At 39.2% G+C, this 19,562-nt stretch overlaps 1 protein-coding gene across 1 annotated transcript in view; it reads left to right on the top strand.

Moving 5' to 3' along the window:
• Positions 1-13,445, top strand: part of IGF1 (insulin like growth factor 1) — a 219,372-nt gene extending 205,927 nt beyond the window's left edge. The window contains exons 3-4 of the mRNA XM_077265624.1: positions 7,463-7,644; positions 10,845-13,445. Of these exons, the coding sequence (XP_077121739.1) occupies positions 7,463-7,644; positions 10,845-10,904 (242 nt within the window). The 3' untranslated portion in view covers positions 10,905-13,445. The remainder of the gene's footprint in view (positions 1-7,462; positions 7,645-10,844) is intronic.
• The last annotated feature ends 6,117 nt before the right edge of the window (positions 13,446-19,562 follow it).

Here is a 19,562-nt window from a genome sequence, read left to right as displayed (position 1 = left end):
ATTTCTCCTAATAGTCCATGAAAAACGTATAACACTTAGATGGCATCCGAGTGCTGTCCATTTTGGTCACGGACCCATAAACTTACATTGCCGCGTTTGATTTGACACTCAGATCAATATCGAACATGACTTTCACGATTTTGCACAGATCATTCAGTCCACAAAAAATTACAGATATGTGAACAGCACCAAAGAGTAGCATAGGTACAAATGCTAGCAGTGCCAACACTCATATGCAAAAAAATTACATTTGAACAAGGTCTTACACTGATGAAAGAAATTCTCTAACTATGGAGCTAGTCACCACCTCCAAATGTTTCTGCAAAAACAAAATGACCAGCACTTTAGAATAAACAGAATAAAGCAAATTTGAACAGGTCCAAGCTGCATGATATAAAAATGAAAGAATGCAGCGGCACTCTGTGTGCCAAGATAAATGCAAGCACTGAGTATATGAATTTTAATCATTCCCAAGAAGACTCATGGCTGTACTCAAAAGGGTGCTTCTACTCAATACTGAGCAAAGGGTCGGAATACTTATGACCATGTGATATTTCAGTTTTGCTTTTTTAATAAATTTGCAAAAATTACTACATTTCTGTTTTTTAGTCAAGATGGGGTGCAGAGTGTACATTGATGAGAAAAAAAATGAACTTTTTTGAATTTACCAAATGAACAAAGAGCGAAACATTTATAAGGGACTGAATACTTTCCGTACCCACTGTACACATTAGAGCTATATAGTGATATAAGCTACTTTTTATCTGTTTTTACTTTTTTATGTACATTTTTTATTATATTTTCTTTATATGATTATGTGGGCAAGCATTTTTCACTGAACTTGTGTTAACAGCAGTCAATAATATGCATTAATGAAGCTACATGGGCTATAGGAAACAATAGGCTGAAGTTGTTAATTGACTTCAGTGCGAAGTTTTCTAGGCGTGTTCTGTCTTCTGTGCAGTGGCCATTGAGCAGAAATAGGTGTTACCCGTGATTCTTATTTCACCTGTGATGATAATGAGATGACTTCTTAAAAATTATTGTGGAGACACGGAGCTCTCGTTTGCTGGCCTGGCTGCCTTTAGAAAGACTGCACAGACCAGGGTTCATCCCACTGAATGCTTGTACTCCTTGCCTGAGGGAAAAATACTGCATAGACAACACAGGGTGAGCGTAACACACTGTGGTAATGCTTTATTGTATCAGCAACAGTCAACAACATATAGTACAGTTTCAGCAAATACACAAGATGTTGCAAATGACAGAGTCTCCCCCTTCCGCTGGCTTGCCGGAGATTAGAGCCCCTGTGACTTTTTGGCATCCAAAGCCAACTACCCCAACCAGTAGCACCCTGCTTTTGGTTAGCACCCAAAGAGAGGAAGTAGAGGAAAGCTGTAACGCTCATGCCCAGACTGGTTGGCGCAGGCGTCCGGGAGTGTGGACCCACTGGACCACTGACCAGGCTACCCTGGAAGGGGCGTAACTAATTATCTTCCTAGGTGTTCGCTGGAGCCTCTCATGGTGAGGTCAGACTTGTGCGGCAGGTAGCTACCAGGTGCCACTCCAGGGTGGAGTCTGACTGTGGATGCTGATCCCTCCGGGGGGACAGGACATAGGCAGGCAGGCACGGCTGTGACACTGGCTGATGGACAGATACGGCAGAGGCCCTGATGGGCAGATGAGCTTGACGGGTACACAGGAACGCAGGCGGGCACGGCTGGCACTCTGGCAGACAGGCGGGCACGGCTGGCACACTGGCGGACACATGGGCAAGGCTGGCACACTGGCGGACAGGCGGGCATGGCTGGCACACTGGTAGGAACTGGTACAGAGGTGGGTGTATGGAAGCAGGGAAGTACCTGTTCAGACTGGAGGATATATGGGAACAGGTAGAGACCTGTTCCGACTGGTGAATATAAGAAACAGGTAGACCTGTATGACAAGTGCAGAACAGAGGTAGAGCAAGACTGGATACAAAGCAGAACCACAGGAGGCGGAGTTAAGAGCAGGAGGCGGAGCCAAGAACAGAAACTCAGGAGGCAGATCCAAGAGCAGGAGGCGGAGCCTAAAATGGACATGAAGGAGGCGGAGCCAAGAGCAGAGGAGGAGCTAAGAGCAGAGAAGAAGATAGTTAAGAGCAGAGAAGAGGAAGGCAGAGAAAGAGCAGAGAAGGAGAAGACTGAGAAGGAGAAGGCAGAGCTAAGGACAGAGTCACTGGAGGCGGAGCTAAGAGCGGAACCAGGAACGGAGATGCTGGAGGCAGAGCCAGGAATGGAGATGCTGAAGGTGGAGCCAAGAGTGGGACGCTGGAGGCAGAGCCATGAGCGGAGATGCTGGAGGCGGAGCCAAGAGCGGAATTACAGGAGGCAACACCAAGAGCCAGAAGGCATAGAGCCACAGGTTGTGGCAAGCAATGCAAAGAGGCACAGAGCCACAGGTAGTGGCGAGCAAAGCAGAGAAGCACAGAACAACGGGTAGTGACGACCAGAGCAGAGAGTTGCAGAGCCACTGATAGTGGCAAGCAGAGCAGAGATACACACAGAAGAGTGGGAATGGCAACAAACAAAGCAGGAATAGGAACAGACATAAACCAGAGTTCAGACAGGAACGGACATAGAGCAGAGTTCAGACAGGAACGGACATAGACCAGAGTACAGACAGGTACAGACACAGATACACGTACTAGACACAGATATAGGCCTGCAAATTGCAGCCCTCAGAGACAGGAAACAGACACTACCTGGCAGCTCAGTAGCAAATGCTAACTGAGGGAAATAGTTTGCTCAGGCATCCTCCAATGGGTGAGGACGGTTTAAGTATCAGAGGCCAATAGGCAATTGGTCGGTGACACCATAGGGCGGTGCACAGAGTCAATAAGAATCCGGATTTGCCAGTGCCGCCCCCTATGCACACAGACAGGAAGTGTACACAGAGCGAGCGGCAATGAAGCACATGGCATGGAACCGGCAGCAGACAGAACTCACAGCATGGCCTGGGGTGAGTGAGTTGATGTATCAAGCAGATGGGGGATAGAATGCCATGCAGTGATGCCGGCAGGGTGGTTACAAAAGCTTAGGAACCTGACTGAGTACAGTGTGTTATGCGACCAGGTGACCTTATTATCACAACCTGGGTTCTCCAAATGTCTTAAGTTCAGTGATGGCCAGTGGAGCAGATCTGTATTGCACCAGGTGGAGCAGTGGTCTCTCGGCTGATGACCTATAGAGTCTCTGGAGAAAGAGAGAGACAGGCCCCTTTTATACCCACAGCTCTCATTATGGGCATTCTCCCACATGATTGGGGAAAGGTGAGGTGAGGTAATCCCTCATTGTTCGATTGTTCAATTAACCTGCATATTTTTCCTCCAAGGTGTGTAGACTAGTAAACCACAGGGGGCTGATACAAAAAAATAATCTGCAGGCATTCCACAGGTTAACAAACAACAAGAGTTAACATACAGGCTCATATGCAACAATGGCTCATGTCCCTTGACCTGCTGAACAAAGGAACAATACATCTGGCATAATTAAGAATAATTCACCCCGCACCAGTGGACAGGATGACAATGTGTCCTCACAATTATCTTTCCATAAGACAAAGTATAAACCTAATATTAGGGTATGTGGCAAGAGTAAAATATACAAATCACAAATAATTATTTAAAAATATATATAACATAAACATAAAAACTTGCTGTAAACAATAATAATTTTCTCATGACACATTCACTATATACATACAGCATTGCTCTCTTCACTGGAATTGACATGTCCACTTCTTTTTCAGGGCTGAAAAAGTATATCAGGGAGTAATGAAAAATGCACTTTGCATAGGTCACTTTCTGATTTAAGAAGATGGCTTTTAGGTTACAAAGCTGTCTCTGAACTTAACATCTGTTCATTAAATAAAAAAGCCAGGGCCAATTAGTGAGTCATGTATTCTTCAGCCTGGATCTCCTTTAAACGTTACCTGTTACTAACCTGATGTAATAAACTTACTGTTTTGTCTGGAATTTTGATGAGATGCTGATTTTTGAATTTGACTGGACTACATTAACCTACGGGGAGACGTTTCCCTTGTTGCAGATTGTAAACATTTTTGAAACACCTAGAAGGTGAGAGTGCAATTTCCATTCACATCCTCCAGCAGATAGCTAAGGGTTCACTCAGTTTATTGGTTGTGTCTAGCTAGTTGCTTTATGCCTGAGCTTGACATAATTGTTGAAAACGTCACATTGTTCACTGGTCCATCGGCTATGGCTGAACAGAACAATACTGCAGTCAACATTTTCTGCCCTGGGTCCTGAAACCACATCACTTGCCATAAATAATCTTATAGAAAACTATGAGATCGGTTCTAGTGTCATACATTGGATGGGAACATATAAGTGAGTACATGCCAACAGTTAGTATAGTAACACATATCAATTTCACTGTTGTAAAATGAATTAGTCAACATTGTTAGATGACAGGCAAATGATGATGCTACATGCATCGGAGTGATAAATAAAAAGATGGGGATAACACAAAGAAACCAGATAAAGCAAAAATTTGAAACACTTAGCAAAAGGACATATAATCTGGCACATAGAGCCACCATTGCCGGAGGCTATTGTTATTAAGTAATCTAAATTGCCCAACACCATTTCCCACACTGCTGAAGCATCAGAGAGTTGGCTAACATCATTTTGCCTAAAGGTACCTTCACACTAAACAACTTTCCAACGAGAACGACAACAATCCGTGACGTTGCAGCGTCCTGGATAGCGATCTCGTTGAGTTTGACACGTAGCAGTGATCTGGATCCCGCTGTTATATCGCTGGTCGGAGCTAGAAGTCCAGAACTTTATTTGGTCGGTAGATCGGCGTGTATCGTTGTGTTTGACACCAAAAGCAACGATGTCAGCAATGTTTTTACATGCAGCATGAACAATAAGTGAGTCGCCGTTAGGTCACTGGATCGCTCCTGCATCGTTCTGGAGCTGCTGTGTTTGACGTATCTACAGCGACCTAACAGCGCAATTCTGCGCCTCCTGCCGCGGGTATATCGCATGCAGAATTAGCATGCATATACCCGCAGAAAACTAGCGTTTTGCAAGCAGAATTAGCTTGCAGAATGCTAGCGTTTCCCAAGCGATCTGTAGCATCGCTTGGAAAACTGTTTGACAGGTTGGTCACACTTGTCAAACATAGTGTTTGACAAGTGTGACCAACTTTTTACTATAGATGCAGCCTATGCCGCATCTATAGTAAAAGATAGAATGTTAAAAATAATAAAAAAAATAAAAAAAAAGGTTATACTCACCTCAGCGGCGTCCGTTCCTAATGCTGTGTGTTCAGGACCTTCCATTGACGTAGCGGTCACGTGACCCGCGGTCATGTGACCGTGACGTTATCGCAGGTCCTTCACACACACCACAGAAGCCGTTGAGGAGGTCGGGCAGCAAGAGGGTGAGAATATCGCTATTTTTTATTTTAATTCTTTTATTTTTTACCAATTATATGGTGCCCAGTCTGTGGAGGAGAGTCTCCTCTCCTCCACCCTGGGTACCAACCGCACTTGATCTGCTTACTTCCCGCATGGTGTGCACAGCCCCGTGCGGGAAGTAAGCAGATCAATGCACTCCTATGTGTGCAGAATCGCCGCGATTCCACAATTTTAATGAACATGCTGCGTTTTTTTCTGGATTGCGATTCCGCTCAGGAAAAAAATGCAGCATGTGCACAAAAAATGCGGATTGCATTCTGTTACATAGGATGCTTAATGTTAGCATTTTTTTCGCGGTTTTATAGCGTTTTTATAGCGAAAAACCACGAAAAAAACGCAAAAAATCTGCTACGTGTGCACACAGCCTTATGGTCAGCGAGGTCCTCTCTCTCTCTCCTATACAGTGTATTCTCTCTTGTCTCAGTCTCCTGTAGAGTGTAATCTCTTATGGTCAGCAGAGTTATCTGTCTCCTCTCCAGCATGTGTACTTTCCAAGCAATTACAAAGTTTACCAGTATTGAGATTCACGCAAATTTATTCACCACAAATCTATTTTTTGGGGAAAAAAATGGCAAACTTGATTAATCTTATTCATTATATCACTTTATTTGATATGTAAAGCAGGACTGATGAGACTTTGGAGCATTTTGCATCATGCAATCAATTTAATTTTGTTATTATAATTGAGACTCCGGAATGACGAATATTCATGGTCATACCTCAATGATAGATGTAGTAGTGGTGGTAGGGTGGTGAATCTGTCATAAATGAATATGCACACTGTCTACTTGATCAACGCCTTTTCCTAAAGGGGAAAGAAAAAAAGTGACAAAGTAATAAAATGATTCACATGTATGATTTATAGAGTATAGCAAATATTAAATACTACTGTAAAGTTAACAGGGAAGAAAAGGCATTAAATATTTAGTTAGTATTGTCACGTGAGTTCTCGGAAGTGCTGATAGTTTTGTCACTTCATATTGTAGTAACTGGAGCATAAAGGTTTTGTTATTTTATTTATCAAGAATAATCCACAGCTGCTTTTCAGTCAGTAAAAAGGAGAATAATATACAGCTCTGGCAAAAATTAAGAGACCACTCCAAAATGTTCAGTTTGTCTGATTTTTCTCTTTATAGGTATATTTTTGAGTAAAATGTAAATTGTTCTTTTATTCTATAAACCTCTGACAACATGTCTGCGAATTTCCAAGCAATAATTTTTGTATTTTTTCTCTGACAAAGAAAAATGGTCAAAATAAAAAAAAAAAGTGCTTTCATACCTCAAATAATGCAAAGAAAGCAAGTTCATAATCATTTAGAAACAACAATACTAATGTTAATTAACTCAGGAAGAGTTCAGAAATCAATATTTTGTGGAAAAACCATGATTGTTAATCACATCTTTCATGCGTCTTGGCATGCTTTCCACCAGTCTTTCACACTGCTTCTGGCACAAAATTTTAAGCAGTTCTTCTTTGTTTGATGGCTTGTGACTATCCATCATCCTCTTGATTACATTCCAGAGGTTTTCAATGGGGTTCAGGTCTGGAGATTGGGCTGCCCATGACAGGGTTTTAATATGGTGGTCTCTTAATTTTTGCCAGAACTGTAGCTAAAAATGGAAAAACAAAGGTCAAATTTCAAATCTTTATTATCCAATGTTTAGTTCTATTCATAAAAACACATATTCTTGACCAAACATGGCAAACATACCTCTGATAAATCGACTAAAAATAAAAATGTTTGTTCATTCGAAGGCCGAGAGTGGATCAATTATGTGGGCATAAATATCATCATTGTCAACAGAAAAGCTTTGAAAAGACGCACATTTTAGTGCAATGGGGAGTTGCACAACAATTTTGCAATTTTGGGCATTTTCATGCCAGTTTGAATCAGCTCTGCCAACAGGAGAGGTGTAGGATTTTGTATAGAGCAGCCACGTTTTTCTAAATCTATCATTATTTCTCACTCAGGTAAACCAGTGGGGTATGGATACAGCAGTCGACGTTCACATCACAGAGGAATAGTGGATGAGTGCTGCTTCCAAAGCTGTGACCTAAGGAGGTTAGAGATGTACTGTGCACCGGCCAAGCCGGTGAAATCTGCACGATCCGTGCGTGCTCAGCGTCACACTGATATGCCTAAAGCTCAAAAGGTAATCTAGCATTATAAGAAGACTTTTAGATGTCATAGGTAGTAGTAGAAGAAATGCATTGATACCTTCAAATTAAATTGTATACTGAATAATAAAATTATTATGACTGATTAAGCAGGTTTGTGTATCCACAGTCACGCGTGGATATGTTTAAGCTCACTGTAGATGTTGATGAGGATTTGATTCCACTTAATGCCCATAGGGCAAAGCTTAAGGCTGCAATAGCACATGTAGTAAAAGGTAGCATAGGAGTTGAAATTCTGTACTTAAATTCTTACTATAGGTCTGTGTAAAAAAATTTTTAATAAATGTATAGATGTAAGAGAGCCATGTTGTTGAAGTCTATGACTTTAGACCAGCATTGATTTCCTAGAAAACCTCTATACAACATTAAATTCTGTTGGTCAACTCAATTATTTTGTTGTAAATTTAATTATCCTCCAGAAATTGACAAATTATGAATTTTTGAAATATTTCATTATCTTAATTTACGAAGTTCTCTTGCTCCTTTAGAAGCTTCTTTCAACTGCTGCTCAGCAAAAATATACTATTTTCAGTCTACGTATAGGAAGTCTCCTGAGTACTAGGTTTGGGAATAGAGAGTCTCAGATAAAGGAATTCACTTACACAGATTGTTAGAATATAGTGTGCATATGATTGTCGAGCCACAATTCAAAGAAGTTTCTAAAGCAGCATGATCTGGGCATTAAAGCTGCACTGCATCATACTGTTTGGGAGAGAAGCAAGCAAAATCAGGTAATGAAGTGTAATAATCAATATTAACTTTTATAAAAATAAATTCATTTTCAATGTCTGAATGGTAATTACATTTAACAAAGTTTAATTATTCTTTAACACAACATTCTAAGCACACTGCAATTCATTTCAACATCAAAAAACTCTTTGCCAGAATAAAAAGATTACATATGTTTAAATAGTACGTTGTCAAATTAAGACTCTGGGACCGGGAAATTATTAATTAGAAGCACTGGTGGACACACACAAGGAGGGCCCATGTGCAAAAACTATATATGGGCCCTTTGTAGTCCAGTAGTTCATCATGATGCACAAGTCCACCTTTGGAGTGGAAATGGGCCCCCTAACAACTTGAGACATTTTGTGGCTGCAAAAGTTGCCCCAATGATGTGTCAGTCCCTGATTAGGATGAACAAAGGGAGATATACAGAGTTCAAAAGAAACAAGAAATGAATCCTTTCTTTGTAACAAAAAATCCTGGTTTGACTTTTCTGTATTTCTCTTGTTCACATTTTGTGCCCATAGATATACAGTGCCTTGTTAAAGTATTCGGCTCCCTGGAACTTTTCAACCTTTTCCCACATATTATGCTTCAAACATAAAGATACCAAATGTAAATTTTTGGTGAAGAATCAACAACAAGTGGAACACAATTGTGAAGTTGAACAAAATTTATTGGTCATTTTAAATTTTTGTGGAAATTCAAAAACTGAAAAGTGGGCGTGCAATATTATTCTGCCCCTTTAACGTAATACTTTGTTGTGCCACCTTTTACTGCGATTACAGCTGCAAGTCGCTTGGGGTATGTCTCTATCAGTTTTGTACATTGAGAGACTGAAATTCTTGCCCATTCTTCCTTGGCAAACAGCTCGAGCTCAGTGAGGTTTGATGGAGATCGAAGGTGAACAGCAGTTTTCAGCTCTTTCCACAGATTCTCGATTGGATTGAGGTCTGGACTTTGACTTGGCCATTCTAACACCTGGATACGTTTATTTGTGAACCATTCCATTGTAGATTTTGCTTTATGTTTGGGATCATTGTCCTGTTGGAAGACAAATCTCCATCCCAGTCTCAGGTCTTTTGCAGACTCCAACAGGTTTTCTTCAAGAATGGTCCTGTATTTGGCTCCAGCCATCTTCCCATCAATTTTAATCATCTTCCCTGTCCCTGCTGAAGAAAAGCAGATGCAAACCATGATGCTGCCACCACTATGTTTGACAGTGGGGATGGTGTGTTCAGGGTGATGAGCTGTATTGCCTTTATGCCAAACATATCGTTTGGCATTGTTGCCAAAAAGTTTGATTTTGGATTCATCTGACCAGAGCACCTTCTTCCACATGCTAGGTGTGTCTCCCAGGTGGCTTGTTGCAAACTTTAAACAACACTTTTTATGGATATCTTTGAGAAATGGCTTTCTTCTTGCCACTCTTCCATAAAGGCCAGATTTGTGCAGTGTACAACTGATTGTTGTCCTATGGACAGACTGTCCCACCTCAGCTGTAGATCTCTGCAGTTCATCCAGAGTGATCATGGGCCTCTTGGCTGCATCTCTGATCAGTCTTCTCCTTGTTTGAGATGAAAGTTTAGAGAGACGGCGGGGTCTTGGTAGATTTGCAGTGGTATGATACTCCATCCATTTCAATATGATTGCTTGCACAATGCTCCTTGGGATGTTTAAAGTTTTGGAAATCATTTTGTATACAAATCTGGCTTTAAACTTCTCCACATCAGTATCACGAACCTGCCTATTGTGTTCCTTGGTCTTCATGATGCTCTCTGTGCTTCAAACAGAACCCTGAGACTATGACAGAGCAAGTGCATTTATATGGAGACTTGATTACACACAGGTGGATTATATTTATCATCATTAGGCATTTAGGACAATATTGGATCATTCAGAGATCCACAATAAACTTCTGGAGTGAGTTTGCTGCAGTGAAAGTAAAGGGGCCGAATAATATTGCACGCCCCACTTTTCAGTTTTTGATTTTCCACAAAAATTTAAAATAACCAATAAATTTAGTTGAACTTCACAATTGTATTCTACTTGTTGTTGATTCTTCACCAAAAATTTACATTTGGTATTTTTATGTTTGAAGCATGATATGTGGGAAAAGGTTGAAAAGTTCCAGGCGGCCGAATACTTTCGCAAGGCACTGTACTCTATGTCCCTATATATGGCACATTTAGCTACTGTTCACTAAAAATCAAATATGACAAAAAGTTTGTCATCTTCAATTGGTATGATTGTTTTATAGAGGCCTTTCATTCTAAAAAATTAATAGTGACACAAGATGACAGATACCACCGATGCAATCTTTTCATGAAATTCTATGACACATCAAAAGATCATTTTTATCTGGTTTACTTAAAGTTTGATTTTTGGCATTTTCTAACTTGTTTGTGGTGGTTTTGAGTAAGTTGGTGTATATCTATGCTTACAGGAAGTACATTTGAAGAATGCAAGTAGAGGGAACACGGGAAGCCGGAGCTTCAGGATATAATGCTATTGCCACTTAGAGTCTTGAAGAATGAATGTGCCATCTGCAGGATACATCACTGAAATGGAACAAAATCAGATAAAACAGGGAAAGACTTCACTTCTCTCAATCAATGGGCATTCTTCCTTCGTACGATGCAAATACACATTCCAATATTATGTATTCCAGACAGAATCATGACAATTCACTTAGCTGATCCTATACTGTGTAATCTTTCACCTGTTTTACATGTCCTGCGCAAACATTTCTGTTAATAGCCTGTATCCCCTAGAGGTCCAAAAATAAATAGCCTTTTTGATGGCTCCAATTGCACTATACTTATCCAATGTTAGATGAGTGCTGGAAGAATGACCCAGACATGTCTAAGAGAGTTCTTTCTTACATTTGCACTTCTCTTCATGGACTGTTTTATTATCCAGCATCCATTAACATTGTTTGCCTGCCCTTCTGTATTTGCACAGTTTAGCTTTTCAGTATCAAAAAATGTTGTATTGCTATCCTTATGTTCATGAATCCTATCATCCCAATATAGGCAGATTGTGGGTTAGGTTTTACATTTCACTATGGCTTGATTCATTCACCTATTCCTAATTATGGTATGATGCAACAGTTAAACACGTTTCTAAGCTCATAAACCTCACAAATCACTCTAGGTAACAAGCTAATTAATTGTCCAACAATATACATTTGTGCTCAATCCATTCAATACCTGTATATCACTAATGCACATATATCATTTGGTATGTAGAGCTGTAAAATAGTACAATGGTGCTACCGTATGTTGTAGTGAGTGTTGTGTAATGATCTGGCCAATAATGTTAACTGGTAAAAGCAAACTCATCTCTTAAACAGCAAACTGGGGCCTTATTGTACATGTCAAGAACTTTTTTTTATCGAGTTTAACCTTGTAATTGTACTGGACTTGAAAGAAAAATAGAAATGTGAACAAACAATATTTATTATTGGGAGGTGAGTGAGAGCCCTTTTAGGCACGTCATTAATCAGGAAAAGGCATTCCTAGGAATTTACAAGTCCTAAGTATGAGCCTGTCTAAGCAGGCCTTCAGTCACCCGGTGAACAAGCAAAATACTTGTTCATTGGGTGTGATGATTTTTAAGCAGGATTACAATCATCGTTCATTGGGTGTGATGATTTTTAAGCAGAATTGCAATCATCGTTTTTAACAACACATCATCCTCTGTAAACAAGTCACGTGCTGCCGAGAACATGAAGTTCTATGAGAACACAACGATTGTGTTAACGATCATTCTGTGCACATGGATATGTGGTTGACTTGTCTAAACAGGCCATTAAACTACCACTGACAGACTTACATGTAACTGATCACCAATTGATCACATTCACTGGTCATTTAACATCCACAATTGTGCAGTATAAATCCATCCTAAGTCATGAGGGTCTATTAATCCCACATTTCTGAAAAACTATTTCCTCTCTCATTATCTACATACTGTTCACTTTCAATAGTTTTTTTGGCCCTCTTAAATTGGTTATAAAAATAAGACAGCCCTTTTCAGTTTAAAGCCATCCACATTAACTGATTGGGCCTGGCTTAAGAAAACCCTTATTGCAAAACATGGATGCATTGGCCATCTGTCATTAAGCCACAGCAGGGAACAAGCAATATTACATGCTGGCATTTAAGACAGCAGTATATACCTCATGTATGTGAAGATTGATGGGGATGTAAATATTGGTTTAACTCTATTTATTCCCCAGGTTTCTGTCATACGGGCACACGACGACCACTTAAATTAGATACATGCTATCCGTGGTTTTGATGGCTAGCACTTGTACCCATGTTATTCTATTGGGCTGTGCACATGTCTAATTTTTTATTTGGACAAAGTGGTCCAAGTTAAAATATCACAGCATGCACAATTTACCAACGAAAATCATATGGCACTCGTCCATTAAAGTCTATGGTTCCATTAAAAAAATCAGACCACGCTAGGATGACATTTGTTCGTTTTTCTTGGACTGACATAATGGATAAGGTGGAAAAACTTTCTTTTTCTCTCCATTTCCCGAAAAATCGGATCCCAATCGGATTTTGATATGTGATTAGCATATTTGGGCCAATTTTCTCGGATGGAGAGAAAACGGTCGTGTAACCCTAGCCGAAGAGAGTAGCGCATAAATTGTCAGTTTCACAATTCACAAAAAATAATATAACAAACATTGATTTTCTGTGTTAATGTACTAGAAAGGCTTTCATATTTTTAGTCCCTCGTAAACAAGGAGTTTGCCATGTGTAGAGCTTGATAATAGGGCTGTGCTACTTCCAAAACTACACAATCTATAGGAAGGAACATTATACCAGCAGACACAAAATATGCTTGTCTTGTCTTAACCCCCTCTACTTGAACAGATTGAAAGGCAATTTTTCAGTATCCAAAATGAAAAAGTGTTAATAGCTGCTAATTCATACCAAATGAAAAGAGTTTTTCTCCAAGAGGGTCCTGTCATAGTTTTAAAATGATTGTTTCAGTCATCTCCCAGTAAAGAAACCGTATACCATTTAACAGTTTTGTTGTGTTTAATTTGTACAGCAGATGTCAAAAAGGAGCAATCCCTCGAGTCAATTTACGTAAGTTCATTGAATCATGACCCCCATTCCATATGTGGCTTGAAGAGGAGGTTTATTCAATTTATGGGAAAGGAAAAGCCTGCTTTCCTTACATGAATAAAACTATTTTTAAAAGTTAATAATTCTACCATAAATGAAAAGCATTTAATTGAAATTGATCCTGGCAACCGATAAAACAAGGACTTTTCTGTCTTACACTAGTAACTGTTGACTTAATAAAGGAAACTACAAGATAAAACCTAACAACAAATCTGCAATTCTATATGAAAGCTGAGTTTCTTAATCATGTATGCTATTTCAACAGCAGTACATATATATTAATAGCTAAATGTCTATATTAAAAAGCAATAGGTAGTTGAGTAGAATCGGAAATGTGTTTTTATTCCTAGGCAGTTGCCTCTACATATTGAGATCTTTCCAAGTCTTTCCAGCCATCATAGGATTCCTGGATGCTACTGACATAACCTTCAGGCTCCTTAAAACACCAAGGCCTGGTAGTGACTGCAACGTCTGAACCTACAGGAACCTTTATATGTAATAGTAATCTCTATATTCAAGCAATTTTTACAACTGAGATTGACCAAAAAAAGTGATACGTGAAGTCTATAACACTCTGCACTGAAATATGAGGGGGATTAATTCAAAACTTACATTAATTCAAATTTTATGCAAAAATTATTTTCATCTACAAATACTTGCACAATTGTGTTACCTTCATGAAATTTGGTTTCAGAAATTAAGTCAATATAATGGACTTCAATTTTGCATCTTTAATAAGGACACTTTATTACACAATTGCAAAGTATAAAGAATACTGTAGGACAGAACCTGAATGAAGTGTCTGACTCTGTCAAAGTCACCATAAATAAAACAGCCATCCATGCGAAAAATAACTGATTAACATCAGCAAATGTAAATCCTATTTTACTCTCTGGAAGTCAGGCTCGAAACTAACTAAAAATGGGCAATAAGCTGCTTATGAGAGATCAGTTATTCTTAATGAAGCATTCACATCAATGTTTTTATCCCTTTAAACATTGCACTCATATTATTTAGCAGTGCATTCATAAAATTGCTCATTTTGCCTTTCTACCCAGTAAATTCTTCTCTTTTCCTATGAGATCACGTGATGAAATACTGACTAGCTGAATCCTTCCAAGCTCTATATAGAAACAGGAAGTCTCTCTTACTTGCATGAGTCATCTTTCGCTTCTGACCAGGCTGCTCTTCTCCTTACTCCTGCCAGGGACTTTGCAGTGATGTAGAATTGTAGTTCCAATGATGATTCATGCAGGAAAAATGACTTCTTGTTTCTACATAGAGCAGTCACTGTTTTTTTATGTGTGTGGTATTTCCTGAGGAAGAAGTCATATATAGACTTTGAAAGATAAAGCCGTGTGCACTACTACTGGTGGTGCCCAGGTAGGTTCCCACACCATGTGATACTAAAAGAAAGAACCTGGCACTCAACTTAATGCTTGTGAGATTTTAATCGTAGTAGCCAAAACGTTTCGGTCCTATATCTGGACCTTCATCAGTTACGTACTATGATGAAAAAAGTAAATGACTGTAGTGTCATATAAGGCACAGCATGGTCTGCGTCTGGTATTTGCGCAGATAGGTTTAGGCACACAGAATGGACTTATTCACGCTGATAGGTGCTGTGCTTGTGTCCAGACACGGAATCCCCGCTTGTCTCGCTATCAGCGTGAATAAGTCCATTCTGTGTGCCTAAACCTATCTGCGCAAATACCAGACGCAGACCATGCTGTGCCTTATATGACACTACAGTCATTTACTTTTTTCATCATAGTACGTAACTGATGAAGGTCCAGATATAGGACCGAAACGTTTTGGCTACTACGATTAAAATCTCACAAGCATTAAGTTGAGTGCCAGGTTCTTTCTTTTAATATATAGACTTTGAAACGTGTTGAATAAAACCACCATTCCTTTTCATCAATACGTCCGGATTTCCATTTGTTCAGCAGCGCGGACAATATCCACAAAAATCCTTTGTATGGTATCATTCTCAGTGCATGACACCTAATTCTCTAGATTTTGGTAATCTTGCTATATCATGGTATGCCCCTGTTAACAAACAATGGGTCTAATTGGCTTGAACCATGCACCAATGCTAATTAAATTGGTTGTTTCATCTCATTAAATGGGTAAAATTGCAAAATGTTTGTAAAAAAACAAGAACTTTTTTTATTTTACCACTTATTAAAAATCCTTTCCGTTCCTTAGAATAGATGGATTTTTAATTGTATTGTGTACTGCTCATTGATAAGGTTACTAAGATAGCGTAGGCGGCCAGTTTCCTGGGCAAGAAGCGTGTGCCTCTCTATGCTTTATATGCCCCAGCGCTTCACCTATGCTGCAGAGGCTTGGAGTACGGGAGAGTGCACACTTTAGACCAGCTGTCCAACAATGCCCGGTCAGAAATGACAATCTTTGGGGGCGCACCACCCCTGGCAAGCTGGAAGCTAGGAGGCAAAGAAGTTGTGTGCTCCTAGAGGCAAAAGGTTACATAACAACCTTTATAAAGGGGACCTTTCACCAAATTGTCCATGTTGAACTGGGCGTAGGATGAAATAGTGGCTGTGGAGCGGAATAAAACATTTTGGTGTTTTTTCTACTTTAGCTTTCCGTTGCTGAGATATTAGCAATCAAAATATTGGGCATCTAATGAATTAACTTTTGTTAAGTCTAAGTGGGTGTTATCAGAGTTTTCACTGGGGGCTTGTACTTCTTTCCCTTTATGATGCTGATCAATCATAAGCAGGCAGCGACACTCAGGAGAAAGAAAACATGCTCCACCATAGCTTAGTGCAGGTTCTCAGGGTGTGAGATGTAAGCCCTGATCCCTTGGTCTGCCTGCTTATCATTGATGAACATCACACAGGGACAAGTACACACCCCCAGTGAAAACTGTCTGATAACGCCCATTTGAACTTAGCAAAAGTTAACTCATGAGGTGAGAAATTCTTTGATTGCTAATATTTCCATAACGAGAGACAAAATTGAAAAAAAAAAGTTTTATTCCATTCCACGGTCATTATTACATTGGTGAGAGGTCTTCTTTAACAGGTCACTTCTCAAATCAGGTCTAATGGTAATCAAGCCTTTTTGGTGTTGACAGGAGGTGGTATTTTAGAATATAGTAAAACATTAAGACTCATTAACAACAAAGGCTACTTTTCTTACTTGAAAAGACACCATAATTGAATACTTGCAAATTATTTGAAGATTGGAATGAAAGTAGTATATAGGCCTTCAACAAAAGTGATAAGAACATTCTAGGGATTGCACCAGTTACCTTTACTACTGTATGCAAGCACATTAATTGATAGATTAGTAGGACATTTATTTGTTGCTTTTTTCATCATGAAGAAAGCTGAATCTGTATGAAAGTAGAATTAGGAGATAGGATAAGTGGATCTATCATCAAATTTCACTGTATACAATAGTAAATAGATCTCTCAGACATCATGTGGCTGATGTACTTAAAAATCCATATCAGTATGGATGTATCATTTCTGGAAGAGTTCCTCACCTGATATTAACATGAACTAGACCTTAGTCCATAAAATGCTTATCTTAGTATGATAACTACACAGCCATCATGACATGTATGTTCACAGTACGTACTTTGGCATCGTTAGGCCTAGAACATCTATTTAATAATGTATGCACTTTTCTTGGGAAATCTGGTGACAGATTTTTAATTCAGATATACGCTTAGATCACTTTCAGAACACTTATATGTAGCATATTTGCTTTTACCAGTTGCATGTTGGACCAGAAGTGGTAAAGTGGTGCTATTGTTTTTTTTTAATGAAGTACTTGACTAAAATATAAAAAAATAAAGCATATAAAATATATTTTTAAACAAAGAAACTGACAATCCTTGTGTAAATAGATTACTTATTGAATTGTTTTTTCTATGTCGATATCTTGAATTTTGTGCCATCTGAAATTTTAATAACGTCATCGTAATGTGTCAGCTGGAGCGAAAGCTTTACAAGGTTCCGAATGTTTCAAATACATGAACTTTAGAGTCTGATAATAAGACCAAAAGCTGTGCAAACAGACATTTTGCCTTTGTTGGTAATGTTTTATTTTTTTTATATAGTGCTGACCAAGCTTCCTGCACTTTATAAGATATATTTGGAATATTATATAAGTTTGTGGCAAACTGGTAAAGTGAAAAATACAGATGCAATCAGCCCTCTGTCAGTTGTCTTGTATAACCCCTCGAATGTCTGGAAAGACCACAAGACAAAGGTTTAACTGCATTTTAGGTCGCATTATACATATTGTGAGTGATCCTATAGTAATTGTTATGGCTGGATTAAATTAAAATTCTAAGAAAAATTGTTGATTATTTTACACCTTGATGTCAATAACGGGGTTTACCATCTTCATATCTACGATCTTCAGTGGCTGCATCCAAAGCTTATTAATTAGCTCAAAACTGAGCTTGTTTTATAAAAATGTTCTCATGAATTGAGTAGCGCCAAACAGTTTCACTTTCTCCCCACTAATGTATTGACCAGGACCAGACACACCACTGGCAGACGCACAATGGCCCAAGGAGCAAGGTGGGCCATGTCCACCTCCAAAGCAGTACATAAAGGGGAGCATTGTGATGAACTATTGAACTTCACACAGACTACACACTATTCTTGTGCATAGAATCCCTCCTCATTCTCAGTCTGCCCCTGGTGTTGACTATAGGATGCATAGTTTATTTGTACTGCTTGACAAACAAATTGGCTCTGATATCAGAATTTAAAGATGCTTAGCACTTCTGAAGCCATGCCCAATGATAACACAAGTGACATAATAAAAAAAAAATCAAGTGAGCATCCCCTATAAATTCCAAAAACAATGGCCAACATTTATTAATCAGTCTAAGTCACTGTTTACATACATACATACATACATATACCTATTCAGCAAAAAATTGAAAAACATTTTTGCTTGCATTTGCCCAATACTGTAAATCAGCTTTAATAATCACAAATGTAAATGTAAAGCTTGCAAAACCTATTATATAGCCACTACATATTATCTACCGTTTATAATACTGGTGTTTTCGTACATCAGAAATGCATGTTTGCCACCTTCCCCTTGCACTAGGGCCTTGGTGCAAAGACTAGCTATGCACTTTCCACAGATAAAACACTGAATGAGAGGTCTGTCTGTCAGAGGGAAGTAATTGGAAGGCGCATGTAAATGAAACCAATAAATATATGAGTTGATTTTAACTATTAGTGTACTGCATTCTCAAACATCAAAAATGTTTTATCCATTGAGCTCCACAAAAATGTGATATCCATTTAGCAGTTTATTTCCCTGTAAATTTGGGAAAACCCTACAATTGTAAAGGTCTTCTTAGGGAAATTAAAGTGTTTTTTTAAAAGGGCTGTCCACTACTCGGACAACCCCTTCTGAATCCTTTATTTCCCTCAAGTAAAAAACACTTATACTCACTTCCGGTCCTGGTGCCGTCCCAGCAATGTCGGCACTTGCTTTTCCGGAGATCAAGGGACATTGTTATGTCACGTGATCCATGTGGCCAATCAGTACTCTCTTCACTCTCATCTGACGTAATTGACATCCACAGGAAGTGCGAAGAAGAGGGGAGAGAAGCCAGTGCTGATTGGCAGCAGGGATCACATGACATAATAATGTCACACAAACACAGGGAGGGACACTTTTCCTTCCACTCAACCCTCCATTAATATGCTTGGATACAGTACTCTGTGAACAGCCAACTTCTTCAGTAATGACCTTTTGTCGCTTACCCTCCTTGTGGAATGTGTCAACGACTGCCTTCTGGACATCTGTCAAGTCAGCAGTCTTCCCCATGATTGTGGAGCCTACTAAAACAGACTAATGGATCTTTCTAAACGCTTAGGAAGCTTTTGCAGGTGTTTTTTGTTAATTATTCTAATTTACTGATATAATGATTTGGGGGTTTTTTGGCTGTTACCCATAATCATCAACATTAACAGAAATAAACAGTTGAAATTGATCAC

Source organism: Ranitomeya variabilis, chromosome 5 (genome assembly GCF_051348905.1).
Source record: "Ranitomeya variabilis isolate aRanVar5 chromosome 5, aRanVar5.hap1, whole genome shotgun sequence".
NCBI classification, from domain to species: Eukaryota; Metazoa; Chordata; class Amphibia; order Anura; family Dendrobatidae; genus Ranitomeya; species Ranitomeya variabilis.
The sequence above is the reverse complement of the archived record's forward strand: the minus strand, read 5'-3'. Positions and strand labels throughout refer to the sequence as shown.